At 42.4% G+C, this 17,771-nt stretch overlaps 1 protein-coding gene and 1 non-coding gene across 2 annotated transcripts in view; both read left to right on the forward strand.

Annotated features, from left to right (window-relative positions):
• The window catches only part of LOC135215486 (transient receptor potential channel pyrexia-like), a 57,914-nt gene that overhangs the window by 34,128 nt on the left and 6,015 nt on the right, over positions 1 to 17,771 (forward strand). The window contains exon 2 of the mRNA XM_064250244.1: positions 440 to 2,588. Coding sequence (XP_064106314.1) covers positions 672 to 2,588 — 1,917 coding nt within the window. The 5' untranslated portion in view covers positions 440 to 671. The remainder of the gene's footprint in view (positions 1 to 439; positions 2,589 to 17,771) is intronic.
• Positions 10,954 to 11,057, forward strand: LOC135215974 (U6 spliceosomal RNA). The gene has a single exon (XR_010314776.1). It is a non-coding gene; the product is annotated as a U6 spliceosomal RNA (small nuclear RNA).

Raw genomic sequence — 17,771 nt, forward strand, 5'->3', positions numbered from 1 at the left:
TCACTTTTCCCAAAAGACTGTCGCCTTTCTTTCGTATCCTGATTTCAGTCAAGGATGATTGTTCAAACTGAACTAAAGTTACTTGTATAAGTTTGATCTAAAATTGATGTGGAATGGAAAATATTTTCACGCGACTTAAGAACTAGAAAAATTGTCTTTTACAGAATGCAATCAAATGCTGAATAACCTGTTTACAAGAATTGGACAGAAATCTTATTTAATGTGACCAGATTGAAATTAATGGTACAAAATCTGGATATAAAAAAATGGTCGCCACAAGTAACATAACTACGCATTTTGAAATGCATATAACTGAACGGAATTATAATGAGATTTACTGTAAAGTTTCTCTAGAATTTGAATATATTGGGATATTTATGACTTGTGTTTACAAAATTTTCTTCATAAAGGTATCTATAATTATTTTTTCTTCTTTCAGATTCCGACACACCTACCTCCTACAAGAAAAAGGAAAGGAAGCTATACGAAAAGTGCACCTAATTCTGGTTGAAGTTACGTTAGTTGAAGATCTTGAGATAAAAGTATGACATACTTAAAGAACTGCAAGTGTAAAACATTGCCTTATCCAAGAAAGATATTGTTTTGTACTTAGGATGCTATTGTGAATTTTACATCTGCAATAGAAAACTAATAGATCAACACTTGTTATCATGATTCATCGAAAAATAATCTTTACCCGTAGTGACTCCTTGGAAAATGCACCACAAGAAACCCCCGTCCTACGTGGTCCACAGCCAGACTCAAGATTTTCTTTGCTGCTGGAAGCCCTTAAAATCCAGAATTTAATTGGGGTTCGAACTCAGTTGGCTAGAGGCTTACCGGTCAATCACCGTGAAGCGGCAAAAGGGAACAGAACGCCGCTCATCTATGCAGTGAAGCATGATTTCCTGGAGGCTGTGGTTGAATTACTTGGCCGAGGAGCTAATGTGGCTATTGCCGATGGAAACGGGGTTACTCCTCTTCACATGGCCGCTGCAGGCGGACAAATATCACTTGTCAAATTACTCCTGTCCCACGGTGCATCTCCAGATCCCATGGATGATCATTCTCGCACTCCACTGCATTATGCAGCCAGAGCTGCCACTCAAGATCCCAGTGACAGAGGAATCGTGAGTGTAGTTGAAACGCTGCTCAGAGCAGGAGCGTTACGTGGAAGGCGAGACAGAGAAGGGCGTATCCCCCTCCACAATGCTGCTACTGCAGGAAGTCCCAACTTAATCAAAGCTCTTGTAGGTCCGAAAAATACACCGACATTAAATATGAAAGAAAATGAAGGTCGCACACCGTTGCACTGTGCTGTTGTTGGAGGAAGATCCTTAGAGGCTGTTAAGGTTCTCATACAATTAGGTTGCACAGTTGATGCGAGGGACGCCCAAGGGCACACACCGATGCACTTGGTTGCAGCCAGGCAAGTGAATTATGTTAACGATGAGTTTGATGGGGCATGTTTAGAATTACTGCTGTCGCAGGGGGCATCCGTGTCAGCAAAAAATGACGATGGTTATAATGCCCTTTCACTTGCATTGCTCCGAACTATGTGGTGGGGCAGGCCTAATGCAAGAGACTATGTGCAACATGCTGTGGAGCTGTTAGTTGCCAAAGGTAGCTGTATACAAGATGGCTTTGCAATGTGGAGGATGGTGGAAAGCTTCCCTTCCCTGGTACCTGTTGCCCTGAACAGATCAGTTTACTCTAACACGTCTGTTCGGGACTCCCCTCATCTTCGTATAGATTTTGACTTTGGACCTCTCACAGTAGATGCCAAACAGCTCCGTGAAATTCACCGCCAGTCGCCTTTAAATCCACAGTCGGAATTACCTTCCCCTTTGCTAAAAGACAGAGAGGTTGCCATGCTGCATTACATCCTTTGGGCAGGGAGAAAAAATCTATTAAGACATCCTCTCTGCAATACATTCCTGCACCTTAAATGGTGCAAAGTTCGTAAATACTTCCTAGCAAATGTGATATATTATCTTTTGTTTGTGATGAGTCTTACAGGCTTTCTGCTCTCGTCCAAAAACTGTCCCACCTCAACGTACTCGGCAGAAATCCACGGAAACCACTCAAGCGCCGGCAACGTTACTCAGGAGTGTTGGTGGGCTGGAAAAGAATCTGGTTTAGTAGGATTCACCTGGTGGTGCTTAGTGATATTTTATGGGATACTGACTTTAAGGGAAATTGTCCAAGTATTACAGAATCCTATGTTATATATAAAAAATGTTGGAAACCTCTTCGATGCGTCGTTGGTGGTGTGTGTTCCGCAACTCTTGGTGAATATCTTCCCAGAAGAACAAGATGCGATACCAACATGTTGCTTAGCTATGTGGCAACAAAAGGTTGGGGCAATCGCTATAATACTGGCTTGGGTGAGACTTATGCTCTTCACAGGACAGTTCCCAAGCTGTGGCGTTTATATTGTGATGTTTTCAACTGTTGCCAAAAATGTACTCAAATTCCTTGCGATGTACGCATGTGTACTGGTGGCCTTTGCATTTGGGTTTTATGTTTTATTGAGGCCTACGAAGCGAACTTTCAGTTCTCCGGGAATATCTCTGGTTACATCTCTGGTAAGTATTGCCTATAAGAGTGCATCATTAACCTCAATTATATTTATTTCTTACTTAGGTATCTATTAAAATATAAAACAATTTTACATTAAGCAAGCATAACGATAAATAGAAATCACAGACATTTGGGTATTTCCAATAAACTTGCATCTCTTTAACACCTTTCGTGTAACGTACATCATTGTAGTACCAGTGCTTCCACTTTAGGGTAAAATACCCAATTTAGGGTAATCACAACGTACTTGAGGTCAAGTTCAGGGGAGAGGAAAAATGTGGAAAATCCAAGGTAATCCGGAGTTACCTAGCAGCTTTCCTTCGCTTCTAACTGCTTTCATCTCCCAGTATTATTATATTATATTATATTATATTATTGTTGTTGTGGAAGAAAGAAATCCACAATTATATATGGGTAGTGCATATATAAAAAAAAGAAATAAATCTACGGCGTCCCCTCCCTCTCGTTCAAATCAGTATTATTAACATGTGTGTCGCGAAAACTCTGGATCCGTTTTTTTTTTCTTCTTCTTCCGACAATACTTCGCAGCGCTCAGGATTTGCAAGCAAAAGTGGGAAGTAGGTAGCAGAGTTTGTAGTTCTCATTTATCTAAAAAAAAAAAAAAAAAAAAAAAATTATTCTTTTCATTCAGTTTGACTGCACAGGCAGTGTTGTGAATATTTTTTCAAATGAGTGTGGAAGGTGTGGTTGCATGATGTACGATATCCAGTCAGTAGTTCTGTATGCGTCTTATTTCGTTTTTTATTTTATTTTAATTTTGAGGGGGGGCCGGAATGGGGCGGGGGTCAGATTGCTAAGTTAATTTCTTCCTCTTAATATTTCGTTTTTCTGATAACCGTGCAAATATTTCTCGTATCAACCACGATAGTTTGCGCTTTCATGTAACTTGCGAAGTTAACCAGTATTCTCGTATTAATAGCCTACTAAACGTGAGCATCCTTTTGTAGACCCACTTTATTCATCCTTTTGTAGTACCAACTTTATGGAAATATAAATTTACGATACCGAATTTCGTTTTAAGAAAATCAACAGAATTTCTGTCTTTCCTTAATTAATCTTTGTTCATATTTGCTGGTCTGGTTAGGACAATGAAATTAAAGCGTCATTGCTACGTGCCTTGGCACATCTTAAGCCTATTATTAAACGAGATGGTTATTAAGTGCTGTGTTTACCACATCAACATGATTCCATTCCTAATATAATTATATCTATATATACACTTGATGATTCTTTAGAAAGTTCAGGGTAAATTTAATCAACGTGAATTTAGGTAACTTTGGTTCAGACGCAGGTTAAAGCAGCCTTGCAATCGTGGAAGACCTGCATTGTACCCCAACCTTAGTCTGGTAGGATCATGGTGTAGCTACATTTAACAAATAAATTGGAAGGGCCGATATAATGATCCTCAACTCGCTTCCGCTAACATGTCACTGTCATGTCAAGTCAGTGCTCATCTTGTAAGGTCAACAGGTCTATGACCTGAATAATGCCGTTTTTTTTTTTTATGTTATGAACAAATTCACTCATTTTTAGATATGATCATACCAAGTCTTACACCTTATTAATATTCACATATTCATAACTAAGTTACATATACACTGAGAGAACATACAGACATCTGTCATGAATTTACAGGCAATGATGACCTCATCAATAGATTTGCTGGTATTTATAGGGGCGTGGTTGAAAGGTTATGATTCGTATGACACAACGTCAACTTTGAATGATACTGTTAGATTCATATGAGCATATTATCAAGGATATTTCGTGTCGTAATGGAGGTGGGAGCAAGGGCCCCATAATTCTAACTTGACTCATGTCAGTGGTAACCCTTCTATGGTATATGGATACAAGCCCGGCAAATGTTTTTTCTTGGACCGTTCGTTACAAAAATGCTGGTTAGGGCAAATTCATCGAACAATGCAGCGTTATCCACTTGAAACGTTTATTATTTTGTCAGTTAAATCTGTTAGGAAGACATTAACACGTATTTTTAAAATTGGTAAAATCAAATTTATTTCACTCAGACAGCATAAGCAATCCCGATAAATCATCAGCAACAGGTAAAAATTGTAGCGTAAATTTCATTTTCCGTGAGGGGACGGGTATCGGAAGTTCTGTCTATTTCCGGCAACAGCTGTAATATGCATTGGGCTTTACACAAAGACAAAACTCGCGATTCACGAATCCCTGTTGGCTGTTGCGTTGCGCTTCTGCAGCATTGCCAATTGGTATGTGTTTACCCTCCAAACTGGGTATAAGACTTACACAAAACCGGGGAAATAAGTGAAATTAGCATATCTATTTGTAGTATATATACATATTAAAGCAATTTTATCATTATTGCATTACTATCACAACTAGTATTCATGGAAACAGTTTGTAAATCCATCGGCGTATGTGTAAAGCTCCACTAAATTGGCAGCAATGGTTGCGTAGCTGCCGCAGTAGATCGGCCTCCTCTCCTTTGTCCTAAGTTTGTCTTCTAATTGTCAATTAAAGAAATAAAAGGACTAAGGCAAAGTTAGAAATTGTCCGTGATTTTTATATATAGTATGAAATCAACTATGAGATTCAATCAGCCAGATAAAAGTAAGTGGCTATACTGAAGTTATCAAAATAAAAATGCATGCATAATGTCGTTGGTACTGCGGTAGGTATACCTAATTGAGGATTATTCACTTGTGTCGTTTGTGAACTACAGTAGACTGCAAAGTCAGGATTAAGGTAATGAAAATCTAGCAAGGAATTGAGGGAGCTCCCAAATCCCTTGAGCAAGCACAGATGCCAATAGTTCCTGGATTACACAGGGGATTTATTATTAATTTTACCGGATTTCCAGCTGGTGCTAGAATAACCTCCATATATGAAGACCGACGGTTTGTTAAAAAATAAAAATTTATTAAAAATTTGTCATAGGCTATTGTACCTAGCTAGGATTATATGATAATCGTAAGCCCTCCCGCCCCCCCCCCCCCCAACGCATGAAAGATTTCTACTAGATCCGCCACTCTTATCTGTAGATCTCACAGTTATGGAGCCTAAATTTGTGGATAAGGTTTTGAGGTTGAAAATATACTAGAAGGGAAGTTTACATACCTAGCTGCTACTTGTCAACAAGGTAGATCTATTTAACGACAGGCTGTGATGCCCTAGGCTAGGTTATGTAAAAGGTTACAATAGAATTTATTACTATTTTAGTAATTTTTTCATATGTTTAGTTAGGTTATATAACTTTTTGCCTTAACGGTAATTCTTGCTAATAACTCCGCGCACACTTTTACCTTGGAAATTGTTTTTTCCTAAAGTTTTGGCGCTTTTGATGAAGAAGCAGTGGTAGATCTATATTACTATTCCGCGGCGGCCTAGACTACGGCAGTTGCAGTTTATCTATGCAGTTTAACCTCCGGAACAAGAATTTTAAATATTTATCTGGACGACTTTAATTAACCCCCAGGGGCTCGTACTAAACGCAGCGAAATATATTTGACGCCCCAATTCCTGGTAGCTTTCGTATTCAAGGGGACGAACGATGCGGAATGCTGCGGTATTCTAAAATACTACCTTTCCACCAATCACAGGCCTGGTCAACCACCCAAAAGGTAAAGCTTAGCCAATTTTGTTGTTTACATTAGTTAACTACAAGTTGCGGGCCGGTAGATCTAGGGTACCTATCCGCGGCGGCCCAGACTATGAAGGTTGCAGTTTTTCTATGCAGTTTTACCTACTTAACAAGAATTTTAAGTAATATTTATTCGGACGACTGTAATTAACCCCCAGGGGCCAGTACTAAACACTGTGAAATACATTGGACGCCCCAATCCCTAGTGGATGTCGTATCCGCGGTTACGTTTCTTGCATGGTAATTCTAAAGAATAGTTCCACACGAACTGCAATGAACGTACTGCGGATATGACATCTACTAGGGATTGGGGCGTCCAATGTATTTAACCGTGTTTAGTACTGGCCCTGGGGGTTAATTACAGTTGTCCGAATAAATATTACTTTAAATTCTTGTTCAGTAAGTAAAATAACATAGGAAAACGTCAATTGCCATAGTCTAGGCCACCGCGGATTGCTTCTGTAGAAATACCGAAATACCAGCCGCGTAGTTATTAGCTAGATTTACTGAAACGAAGGTCAGAAAAGTTCAAAGGACATATTAAACCTTTTAAAAATTATATTTTCATCTCCAACATTCAACACAGTAATAGCTTAAAATACAAAACCCATAATTTTAAGAATTTGTGGATGATATGGTCCAATGGTCAATTCTGTCACGATATCTATCCTGTTCCACTGTGTACTGGGCATCAATCCTTTCGAGATATGGACGTAGGTGGTGTTTGTGCCATTGCCTGATTATGGCATGTGTCAAAGTCAGCCTTGACCCAATACTACCTGTGGCTAGTGCCAAGTAACCTTCTGTAGGTGCAGGACATGGCCAATGTACTTGTTTCTGGAGTATTGGCCCATTCTCTTAGTGGTTCATCACCTTATAGATGCCCTATCAGCATGAATCCTACTTCTGAGCAGGGACTTGGAATAGTAAAATTTTTTTACCATTCCCTTTGTAGTTTGTGTTAAGGAGTTTTCCCAAGGGTAATCTACCACCTCTGTTTCTTAATACCCATCCATTGGTAGGGGTCAGTTTTAAAGCTCTATCTCATGATTGTACAGTCATCAGTTTGACCACGCCGTGTTAGAAAGATTGTGTGCACTATCATTAGTTGTCTGTTAGCACTTAGAGTAGTGAAAATGACAGAGAGGTTGCATGCATAGCCATTATTTTGACTTAAGATGGTAAAGAATGGAAACTTACAAGATTTGGTGATCACTTCTCCTGTAGACAACAGTACTACAAAGGCAAAGGAAACGTGAATTTGCCGGGAAACACTTGTATATATAACAAAAAATGAGGGATCCTACTCCTGCATACGAGTGATTTTCCAATATACTTAGAGATTAAGGTGACCAGATTTCCGAGACAAAATTTGGGGACATTTTTGGTTCAGAGGCATAAAAACTCCAAAACATGACATGTTTTTGTCATTGAAAAAATAAAATGGGGACACTGCCCTTCCCATTTTCTGGGCCCTACAAACCTTCTTGAATTTCTTATATTGAATCTAAATCAAGGTAGGCTATAATTTAATAACTAATTACCAATGATTGAACAGTATTAAAATTATCTGCGGGCAAAACACCGCTGGATGGCAGCATGTGGTGCTGGTGGGAAGGCAAGAGAGGAGTCAGGGACGTGCATGCGGCGAGAAATTTGGTTTTATGTTCTTGGACGGTAATCTTGCAAATTATGCTGTGCAAAGCTGTTTCATCATTTCCTAAATTATATACACTGTACAGTGCAAGTAGTATGGTGTGCAATATGTATAATTTGGTCAACATTTTGTTTTCCTGTATTCCAATTTTGGATCTTTCAGTCACAGTGAAAACTGGGGGCATTTCCAGGGACAGGTCACTGAAAATGGGGACTGCGGGGACGTCTGGTCACCCTATTTGAGATTCCTTACGACATGACAGACATTTGAGGAGCTCAAGTTTACCACAGCCATCACTCCACAAAGATTTGCATGTTTAATTACTGAAATATGCTTAATAATGTAAATGCACACAAAAAATGCAATTTATTGACTTTGATATTCTTCAGAAGCACATAAAAACTTATTTCAATTTTCTTCTGAATATGGAAAAAGAAACCCACAAGGTTATTTAGTATAACTTATTTACTTGTAAGTACTTATTTACATAATATTTTTGTTAGCATTCAATTACTTTCAGGTATACTCTGTAATCTTGTGGGTTTCTTTTTCCATTCTACAAAATATTGGAAAAAATCAATTAATTTATGACTTGGCTCAAAAAAAAAATCATTTGTAAATCTATTAGGGCCTTTAGAGAGCCCTGTTTTCAAAGAGCCAGCAGCCAAATCATCTGAGTAGACAGGACATCTGAGGCAGAAATCTGTTCAGGGAAACTTAATTTCCTTCAACTCGTATCCCTCTCCCACCCCAACCAGTTCCATTGCTTCAGTTCAGGTTTGCTAACATTGGCCGTTTCTAGCTTCTTCCTAACTGATGTTGCTTTTCATCAGTCTTTCATCCCTCCTATGAATACCTGTCTTCTCTCGTCAACTTATTTTGTTCTTCATAAGTCTGAAACTGACTAACGTGTAATGAGAGATTTGTCAAAAAGGTGCATTGTTTGCTCCGCTCTGGGGTTTACCTAGAGGTTTGTCGAGTATGGTGCATTGATTTCTGCCTGATGGTCATTACCAAACTCCTTGACTCTCACTTAATCTTCAAAGGGCAGTTGCTTTTCTGTACCTCTGTTCATATTATCTTTTTTCCAACTCCAATCCACACACTCCTAAAAACCATTCCATCGGGCAACTATGAGGTTTTCTACCTGTTACACCATCAAAACCACCTTTACTCAATTTCCCTTTCAGCACAGAATGACCTCGTAGGTCCTACTGCTTGACCTTTGGCCTGAGTCATATTCCAGTTCCAATTCCAATCATTGTATCATTCTCATTTCCAACTACCCATGGGGAAAAGTGCTCACACAATTTACCCTCTTTTTGTAAGATAGCCTCACTCCATGCCAAAGGACCTGGGAACTCCTTTCTTTGGATATTTACTGTTGATGAGCTATCTTATTTGGAAAGTAAAGTTCAAATGCTCTTATGACAGCTTCATCTTTCCAGTATAGTATTTTTCTCTGAAGAGTTGGTGCTAGTTCAATAACTCCAACATGGCCTAAATGGTGATATTCTGCCATTCATACATTGTAAGAAATGAGAGCTCTCATCATAAAATCTTACATTTCACACAAGAACCCTCTTTGATATGTTTGTTCAACTTTAAGAAAAGATATGTCATGACTCCATTAATCTGCCTTCCCATCCCTACTACCACTCAAGTCATTCCCTATCTGTGAGGTTTCAGGGTTCTCAGTTCCTGATAAAAAAACTAGTTTTCTTTCTGACTTGTCTGACTGCTTTCTATCTAGAGCTCTCTGGCCAACAAGAGGTAACTCCTTCCAAAATATCCATCTCTCAGTGACTACACAGAAACCTTTTACAAATATTGTTTTAAGTGAGTTTAAAGAAACTTCTTCACAAATATTGCAAGTGAGTGACTTGAAAGTTGGACAAGCTTTACAATATAGAAAATGGAAACCTTAAAACTCGAAGCAAGAAAGTGGATTAATACAAATTAAGAATGAACAGTAGGCATAAATTTGACTAGATTTACTGTGGCAGGTCCATAAATGAATTGCTAGTCTTGTGTCTCGGTTAATAGAGAATTATCCTTACATCAGTGAAGTGTTGTGAAGGGAGGAGCCATACTGGCGGTCCAAGGGAGGTCAGTGGAATTTGCCCAAGGGTACATAGTTGCCCCCCTCGATCGAGATCCTGTTATCCGGTTCCCAGGTCTCGGTGGACAGCCAATGGAAAGGCAGCCATGTGGAATGTGTATCAGTTCTCTTAGTGACTTTTTTTCTCTGTTAAATCCATGTAGTGCCCAGTGGCTCTCAAGCACCCAAGTATTCAAAAGTCCAGTATATGAAGTCTGTTACGAGAACACTGTTGGGGTTTTCTTGAGTGCCAATTCCTGTTTATTTGTCTGATTCTGGCTTTCAAGTGTTTGATGTCAGTCCCCGATCACCAGACGCCAACTCTTCAGTATCAGACACTCTTTTAAACAATACATATTAGTGTCTTGCGATCCTGGGCATAGGGGACAAGAATTTTTTTGCTGATTCGGGAGAAACCCCTAACTATGGAGGAATTTGGAGAGAGAACAAGATTTTTTTTGTCTTCCCTCCCACTGGTACTCAACGGAAACCAGCTTGTCGAAGATCTATAAAGTCAGAAGGCTACACATGAAAGTTCTCCCTCCAGTTTTGAGGTGAGGAGCACTATAATCTGGGACCAGCGCTCCTGAGTATTGCCAGTTCCCAATGCCTGGATTCGTCTTCATGGCTTCTACTTCCAAGCACCTGGCGCCAATTGTTGAGGTCAAACACCCCTTATGAAACATAATTTTCTGTTTGAGGATTGTCTGATCTACAGAAGAAATCGTCTCTGCCTGGTTATTGCTGGCTACTTTTTTATGGTTCCAAGGATTTTGTTGACTATATATAAGGACTTTTTCAAACCTTTTTATAAGCACTCCTTTTTTTAGTTTCCTCCACGTACAGTTCTATGCACGACTTTGGGCTGCATGAAACATCATTGAGTCCATGCAAGGCATTTTTGAGTCCAAGGAAGTAGAGTTAGATGGATGCCCATGGGCTCGCTCTGTTATCTCAAACCCGGTAGGTACTTGCTTTGGCAAGTACATACAATAAAATGGAACGATACACAAAAGATTAGCATGGCCCCTGCACATGGATGACTTGCAAATTGTTAAGTGTGCCACATTTTTTTACAAGATGGGAAATTTGCTACTCAGTTGTATGCCAGTTTACATGACGGTATGCAGGTTTGTTCAGCTATTTACGAATAGTCCTGTCATCCATTCTCCAGGATGTTTGGATGAACCTTGATTATGCAGTTTTTCTCTCTCTTCCTGCATTTGACTTCTTTTTCTGGACATAAAATCATTCTGGATTTGGTAGACTTGATTTCTTCAATTAGTACCTTCAAAGAAAAGGACTCAAAGAATTCTTTGAGAGGCAAACAAACTGTAACTTCTTCGTTTTTTCCCTTAGCCTCAGATTTGTTCAGACCTCAGATCTAGTTAAAAATCTTCATGTCTATTTCCAAGAGCTTGAAAGTGTTCACTTAGGGCTCCCTAGCTCCTCTGTCTTGGTTTGCATCTAGTCTACAGTATCCCTCTTTTTCAAGACCCACAGTCCTAACGCATTTACTTAAGGAGGGAGGTTCTGTGTCAAGTTCCTTCTCGACCAACAGCAAGGAATTCCCTCTGTGGTTGGATCAATTAAGTCTGCTGATCTCAGCCTATCACTCAAGGAAATTGGAAAGTTCAGACAGGTGTACTGAGCCATCAAAAATATTTCCTTCCCACCATGGAACTTCAAAACCCCTGGTTTGTTGGGATCTCAAGATTTTGTGGGGGCAGACTAACTTTGAACCGGTCTGCCACTGGCACCTCAAGGAACCTTCGCCCACTCCTCTGTATTTTTCGATGCTATGCTAGCCTCATTTGCTGCATAGCTCCAATTGATACCTTGCTAGGCGTCAGATATGCCTTTAGCCACAAAGTTTCCACTTGAGTAGAGGTACTCCATGGTTTCACTGTTCCACATAACCTGGGCAACAGACAGGAAGTGCTAGATTTTTTCAGGTTTTTTGTGACTTACGTTGACACACTTATCCCAGTTCTGACCCAGGGAGTGGTTTCTGAACCTGCTACGGTTTTTAGTGCCCTATCCAAGATCCTTCCACCAACTGTCTCTTCTCAGACAGAGACTCCACCAAAGGTGGACTGCTTGCACAGGCAACTGCTGGAAGCTAGTCTCCCTAAAGTGTCTTTTCAAGATGTAATGTAGAGGCTATCATAGGGGGCCTAAACCATTCCTCTTAGACATCTTACCAGACTGAGCAGTTAATTTTCTGAAGCTAGTGTCTCAGACTCGAGGTCTCTTCCAAGATGTCTATGACCTTCGTATTCCTCCATTAGGAGTACTGGACCATGCTTAATCCAAGTTTAAGTGCAGAGACCTGGTTCTTTAATCTCCATCTCTTAACAACCTCTCAAGTCCTTTACACACCCAAGCAAGGAAGGAGATACACTTTGTTCTTTTACCCTTTAGTTTTTTTTAACCAGAAACTACCTACCTCGACTTCCATGAGCGCCCATTGTGTCAGGCACCAGCTATGGCCCGATGACTTCTACAACCAGCTACAGTCCGGTGCCTGCTATGGCTACAAGCACCCTCTAGCTCCTGGGCTATTATTTAGCCTGGTACCCTGTTTGTGTAGTGCCCATTGAGTCTGGCGACAACTATACTAGTCTGATCCCAGCTCACCCTACAAGCTTCCAAGATTGCTCACCCGCTCTGTAGGTGTGAGTGTGAGCTTTAGGTCTATGTATTACAGAGCAGAACCAAAGCTCAGAGTCAGACATACCCCTCTTCACCCTCCAACTTAATTATATGGTCCTTCATCCTAAAGGGGACATTCTTTTCTTTAGTACCCTCAGACTCAAGAGAACATTTTGCCTTCTTTTAAGCGAGAGCTAAGAACATCACAGCAGCCTCTTCCTCTTAGCTTCCAAACACACGTCTCTTACTTCCATTCTACATCGCACTGGAGGTATATTTGACCTCCACGTTTTTCTCCCTTACAAAGCAATCCCGGGCCACTAGTTCATCTAAAGCCCAGCTTTCCTGGCACCAGCCACAGTTCGGCACCAACTTTAGAGCTTTAGTCCCAAACTCTTAGCTCATCATGTGCAGCTTTTAGTCCCAAACTCCTAGCTCATCATTTGCCCTACTCATCTAACTCCAGTTCATGCTCCGAGCACCCGCCAGCTTCCATAACTGCCCAACAGCACAACCACCCATTAATTCCCATGAGCTCCTGCTAGCTCAAAGCTTCTAGCTCAACTGGCTCCAGCTACAGCCTCTCTCCAGTTTGTTCTCAGAGCATCCATAACTCCTCTCAAGCTTTGAGAAAAATAGGTGCTCTCTATCCCGCTGGATTCTAAGAGAACCATCTCTATATATGGTGATAGGATAAGATTCCTTTCATCCACCAACTTTCAGTTTGAGAGAAACTTGGATTTAGGAGAGCATTTTACCTTGTTTTAAGTGAAGCTAAGGACATCAGAGTAGCTTCTTACTCCTTAGCTTTCTTGTTTAATGTATGACACTTACCTGGCAGGTATATATATAGCTATATTCTCTGTTCCACCTGGCAGAAATTTTCAAAACTCGCGGCAATCGCTAGTAACCTATTAGTAGTTCAGGCAACCACCACCCCGTTACCGTGGCGCTAGCGCTAGGAACCGTTCCCAATTGGGCCAGATTTTCTCTGCCAGCCGAACCGGCAACATTGTTGGTGGTTCCCTGCTAGAATTTTCATTCTCGTTGCTGACTGATCTTGGATTTTGGTATTGTACTCGGAAACGTTAGCTTGGCATTCGCTTTGGATTGTTCTTTAAGATGTCTGACTCTGGAAGTATGTTTAGAGTGTGTGTAAAAGAGGGGTGTAAGGTAAGATTGCCGAAGGCTTCGGTCGACCCTCATACCGTTTGTAAGAAGTGTAGGGAGAATGTGTGTACTTGGGAAAATAGATGCATTGAATGTGAGAATTTATCAGAGAAGGAATGGAAGGTCTTTATGAAATATGTTGAGAGACTTGAGAAAGATCGTGTAAGGAGATCTGTTTCTCGTAGTGAGAAGTCAAATTCTTCGAGTAAAAGGAGTGATTGTATTTCCTCTCCAGCTCCTTCTAATGTAGAATTGGTAGTTCCTTCTCCCCAGGTATCTCCTGCGCCCGCTGCTGTATCGGAGGAGACGAACGATACAAATATTGTGAAAGTGTTCGCTGCCCTTGCGTCCATGGGCGACCAGATACAGCGACTTACAGACAAAGTTAGTGCTTTCGATGTCAGTGAAAGTGTAGTGGAGGGGGCGTCTGATCGTCTCTCTCGTGCTCCTAGACCTAGACCTCTGTCAAGCTCCCAGACCCAAGGGAGAGGCATGTCGACAGTCGAAGGGAGGCGAGAGAGGTTTTGTCACGGTCAGGCGTCCCTTCGAACAGTCCTGTTGCAAGTTCCCAGGCTGTTGCAGTTCGCCGCAGAAAAGGCGTAACTGGGAAGTGTGCGTCCTCGGAAGGTTCGACTTCCGAGCGGGAACGTCGGTATGCAGTGGTTTCTCGGCCGCTCAAGAGGACGTTCAGGACGTCAACGGCTCTCGAGAGGACAGGCGCAAGACAGTGAGGCTTGGAGTAGTCCTGAGGTGTTGTCATCCTCGGAAGACGGGGACGCAGTGCCGATCAAGAGGAAAAGGTTTTCTCGTACTAGAGAGGACGCAGGACGCACTGGTGATATACGTCCTTCTCAGGCATGGTATTTCCATGGGAGAATCGCCTCCATCTCTTATTGTATCCTCCCCTCGTATTTCTCCGTCGGGTAGAGTACAGGATCGCTCTCCTTTAGGTCGCAGTCCAGCTCGCAATCCTCATCCTTCGTCGTCTACCATGCAGATGATGGTACGAAGCATTTCTTACGGGAAATGCAGTCCAAGTTGGCGGTACTGGTGAAGTCTTGGGATGCTTCTGAACAACCATCTTCGAGGCGTAAGGACGATTTCCTTCCCATTAAGTCTTCTAAAAGGGAAGACAAGGACGCGTTCGCCGAGGACGCAGGGCGAACGACGCTAGGAGGAAAACGACAGTTTCCGAAGAAGCAGGACGCAAACGTCAGGACGCAGACGCAGGCGACAGGAAGCAGGCGTTTCTACGATGGACGCAGGACCGCAGGCGGCAGGACATCGAGAAGGCGGCAGGACGCCGACGCCTCGGTAGCCGCAGGACGCAGGCGGCAGGACCTCGAGAGGCGGCAGGACGCCGACGCCTCGTTAGCCGCAGGTACGCAGGCGGCAGTACGCGAGTCCGTCACGAAACGTCAATACGACGACGACTTACAAGACATTTCTTCAGCAGAAGAAGAGTTGGAAGTAATTGAAGAAAAGATTACGGAACCTTCGTCAGATTATAAGGTTCTGACTTCACGTCTTATTGCTGTTTTTGAGGGGGAATTTAAACCGACAGCTCCGTTATCCCCCTTATCACAGTTTTCCAAGACTAGGACTCCAAAGAAGTCCTCTTTCCTGAAAATGACGATGTCAATTTCGGCGAAGAAGGCCCTTCAACGGGTGAATGACTGGATGAAGGAGAAGAAAGAAGCGGGGAAATACTCTTTTGTTTTTCCTCCAGCTAAGTTAGCTTCTAAATCAGGAGTATGTAACGCTACTGGAGAAAGTCTAGGCCTGGGAGTACCTGCCTCCTCCCAGGGGGACTTCTCCAGTATAGTAGACAGCTCTCGCAGACAGGCGTTACAGTCGGCCAAGGTCTGGTGGACGTCTTCGGAATTTGACCATCTATTTTAAAGGCATTTTTTAGGACTTTCGAAGTCTTTTTCAATTTCTTGGATTGGTCTTTGGGAGCGTTAGCGAATTCCCTAGGAGAAGGATTCGCAGGACTTAGAAATAGCTAAGAGCATTATGTCCTGCATGGATAAGGCTCTTAGAGACGGAACGAACGAGCTGGCTTCGTTATTCACAGCAGGAGTGCTTAAGAAGAGATCGCTGTTGTGTTCGTTCGCCTCGAAAGGAGTTTCTAACTCTCAGAAATCGGAGTTACTCTTCTCTCCCCTTTCGAAACAGCTGTTTCCTTCAGAGGTGATTAGGGATATAGCGCTATCCCTTTCGCAAAAAGCCACTCAAGATCTTCTGTCGTCTTCAGTTAAGAAGTTCTTACCAACCAAGTTGGTGAAGAAGACGTCAAAGGATTCTAGACCGTCGCAGCCCTTTCGCGGAAGAACATTCGCTCGACCCCGCCTTTAGGGGTAAGAGGGTACAGAAAAAAGGAGCCAATGAACCCCTCTAAAGAATGAGAACTCAGTCCTCCAGACGACAGTGGGAGCCAGACTTCAAGGTTTTTGGGAAGTTTGGCAAGAAATGAAGGCAGATCCCTGGGCTGTCAACGTAGCTCGGGAAGGATACAAGATTCCTTTCTTGAAAAGACCTCCTCTCGCAACATCTCCGAGAGCCCTCGGGGCAAATTACAACGATATAGAGAAAAAAGCGGCTCTGTGGGAGCAAGTAGCTTCCATGCTAGAGAAAGGAGCAATAGAACCTGTTCTGGATCACGAATCTCCGGGATTTTGCAACCGTCTGTTCCTGGTTGCAAAGTCCTCGGGAGGTTGGAGGCCAGTGCTGGACGTAAGTCAACTGAATCTTTTCGTAGAAAAGACCAAGTTCACTATGGAGACGAACGATTCAGTACTGGCAGCGGTACGTCCAGGGGACTGGATGGCGACTCTGGACTTACAAGACGCATACTTTCATATTCCGATTCATCCAGGGAGCAGGAAGTATCTAAGGTTTGTGATTCAGGACAGGGTCTTTCAGTTCAAGGCCCTATGCTTCGGCCTTTGCACAGCCCCTCAAGTGTTCACGAGGATGATGTCCAAATGTGGCGAGATGGTTACATTTAAGAGGGATCAGAGTGTCGTTGTATCTGGACGACTGGTTGATAAGATCCCAGTCAAGAAGTCAATGTCTGGAGGACGTGAGTCAAACATTGGACTTAGCAAAAGACCTAGGTCTAGTAGTGAATATGGGAAAAGTCCCCATTTGGAGCCCAACAACATAGTTTATTTGGGGATTCAGATATCGGCAGTGACTTTCAGGCTTTTCCGTCCCCGAAAGGCAAGCCCAATGCAGTCAGAAGGTGCAGGACTTTCTAAAGAAAGACCGATGCTCTGCAAGAGAGTGGATGAGTCTACTGGGCACACTCTCTTCGCTAGAGAGGTTTCATTTCTTTAGGAAGACTGCACATGAGACCTCTTCAGTTTTTCCTGAAGGATTCATGGCCAAGAAAATTGCAACCGGATTCCTTCCAGTTTCTAATTCCGGCCGAAGTAAAGGAGGAATTAAAGTGGTGGCTAACTCCAGGCAGGTTAGCAAGAGGGATGTCGCTTCAGCAGAAGAACCCAGACCTCGTCTTGTTTTCCGACGCGTTCGGACGCGGGTTGTGGGGAGCGACATTAGGCCCTCAAGAGGTGTCGGGACTTTGAACAAGGACGAAACAAAGTGGCACATAACAGGAAGGAACTGTTGGCAATTTTCTTGGCTTTGAAGCACTTCAGAGAGTTGATTCGAAACAAGACAGTGCAGGTCAACTCGGACAACACCACGGCTCTGGCATATATTCGAAAACAAGGGGAACTCATTCTTTTACCCTTTACAATCTGGCAAAAGAAATTCTGCTTTGGGCAGAAGAGGAAAAGGTCGTGATACTCACCAGGTTTATACAAGGAGAGAAGAACGTGAGTGCGGACCTGTTGAGCAGAAGAGAGCAACTTCTCTCGACGGAGTGGACGTTGCACATGGAGGTTTGCCAGAGCCTGTGGAAGTTGTGGGGCCGCCCGGTAATGGATCTGTTT

This window comes from Macrobrachium nipponense, chromosome 5 (genome assembly GCF_015104395.2).
Source record: "Macrobrachium nipponense isolate FS-2020 chromosome 5, ASM1510439v2, whole genome shotgun sequence".
Lineage (NCBI taxonomy): Eukaryota > Metazoa > Arthropoda > Malacostraca > Decapoda > Palaemonidae > Macrobrachium > Macrobrachium nipponense.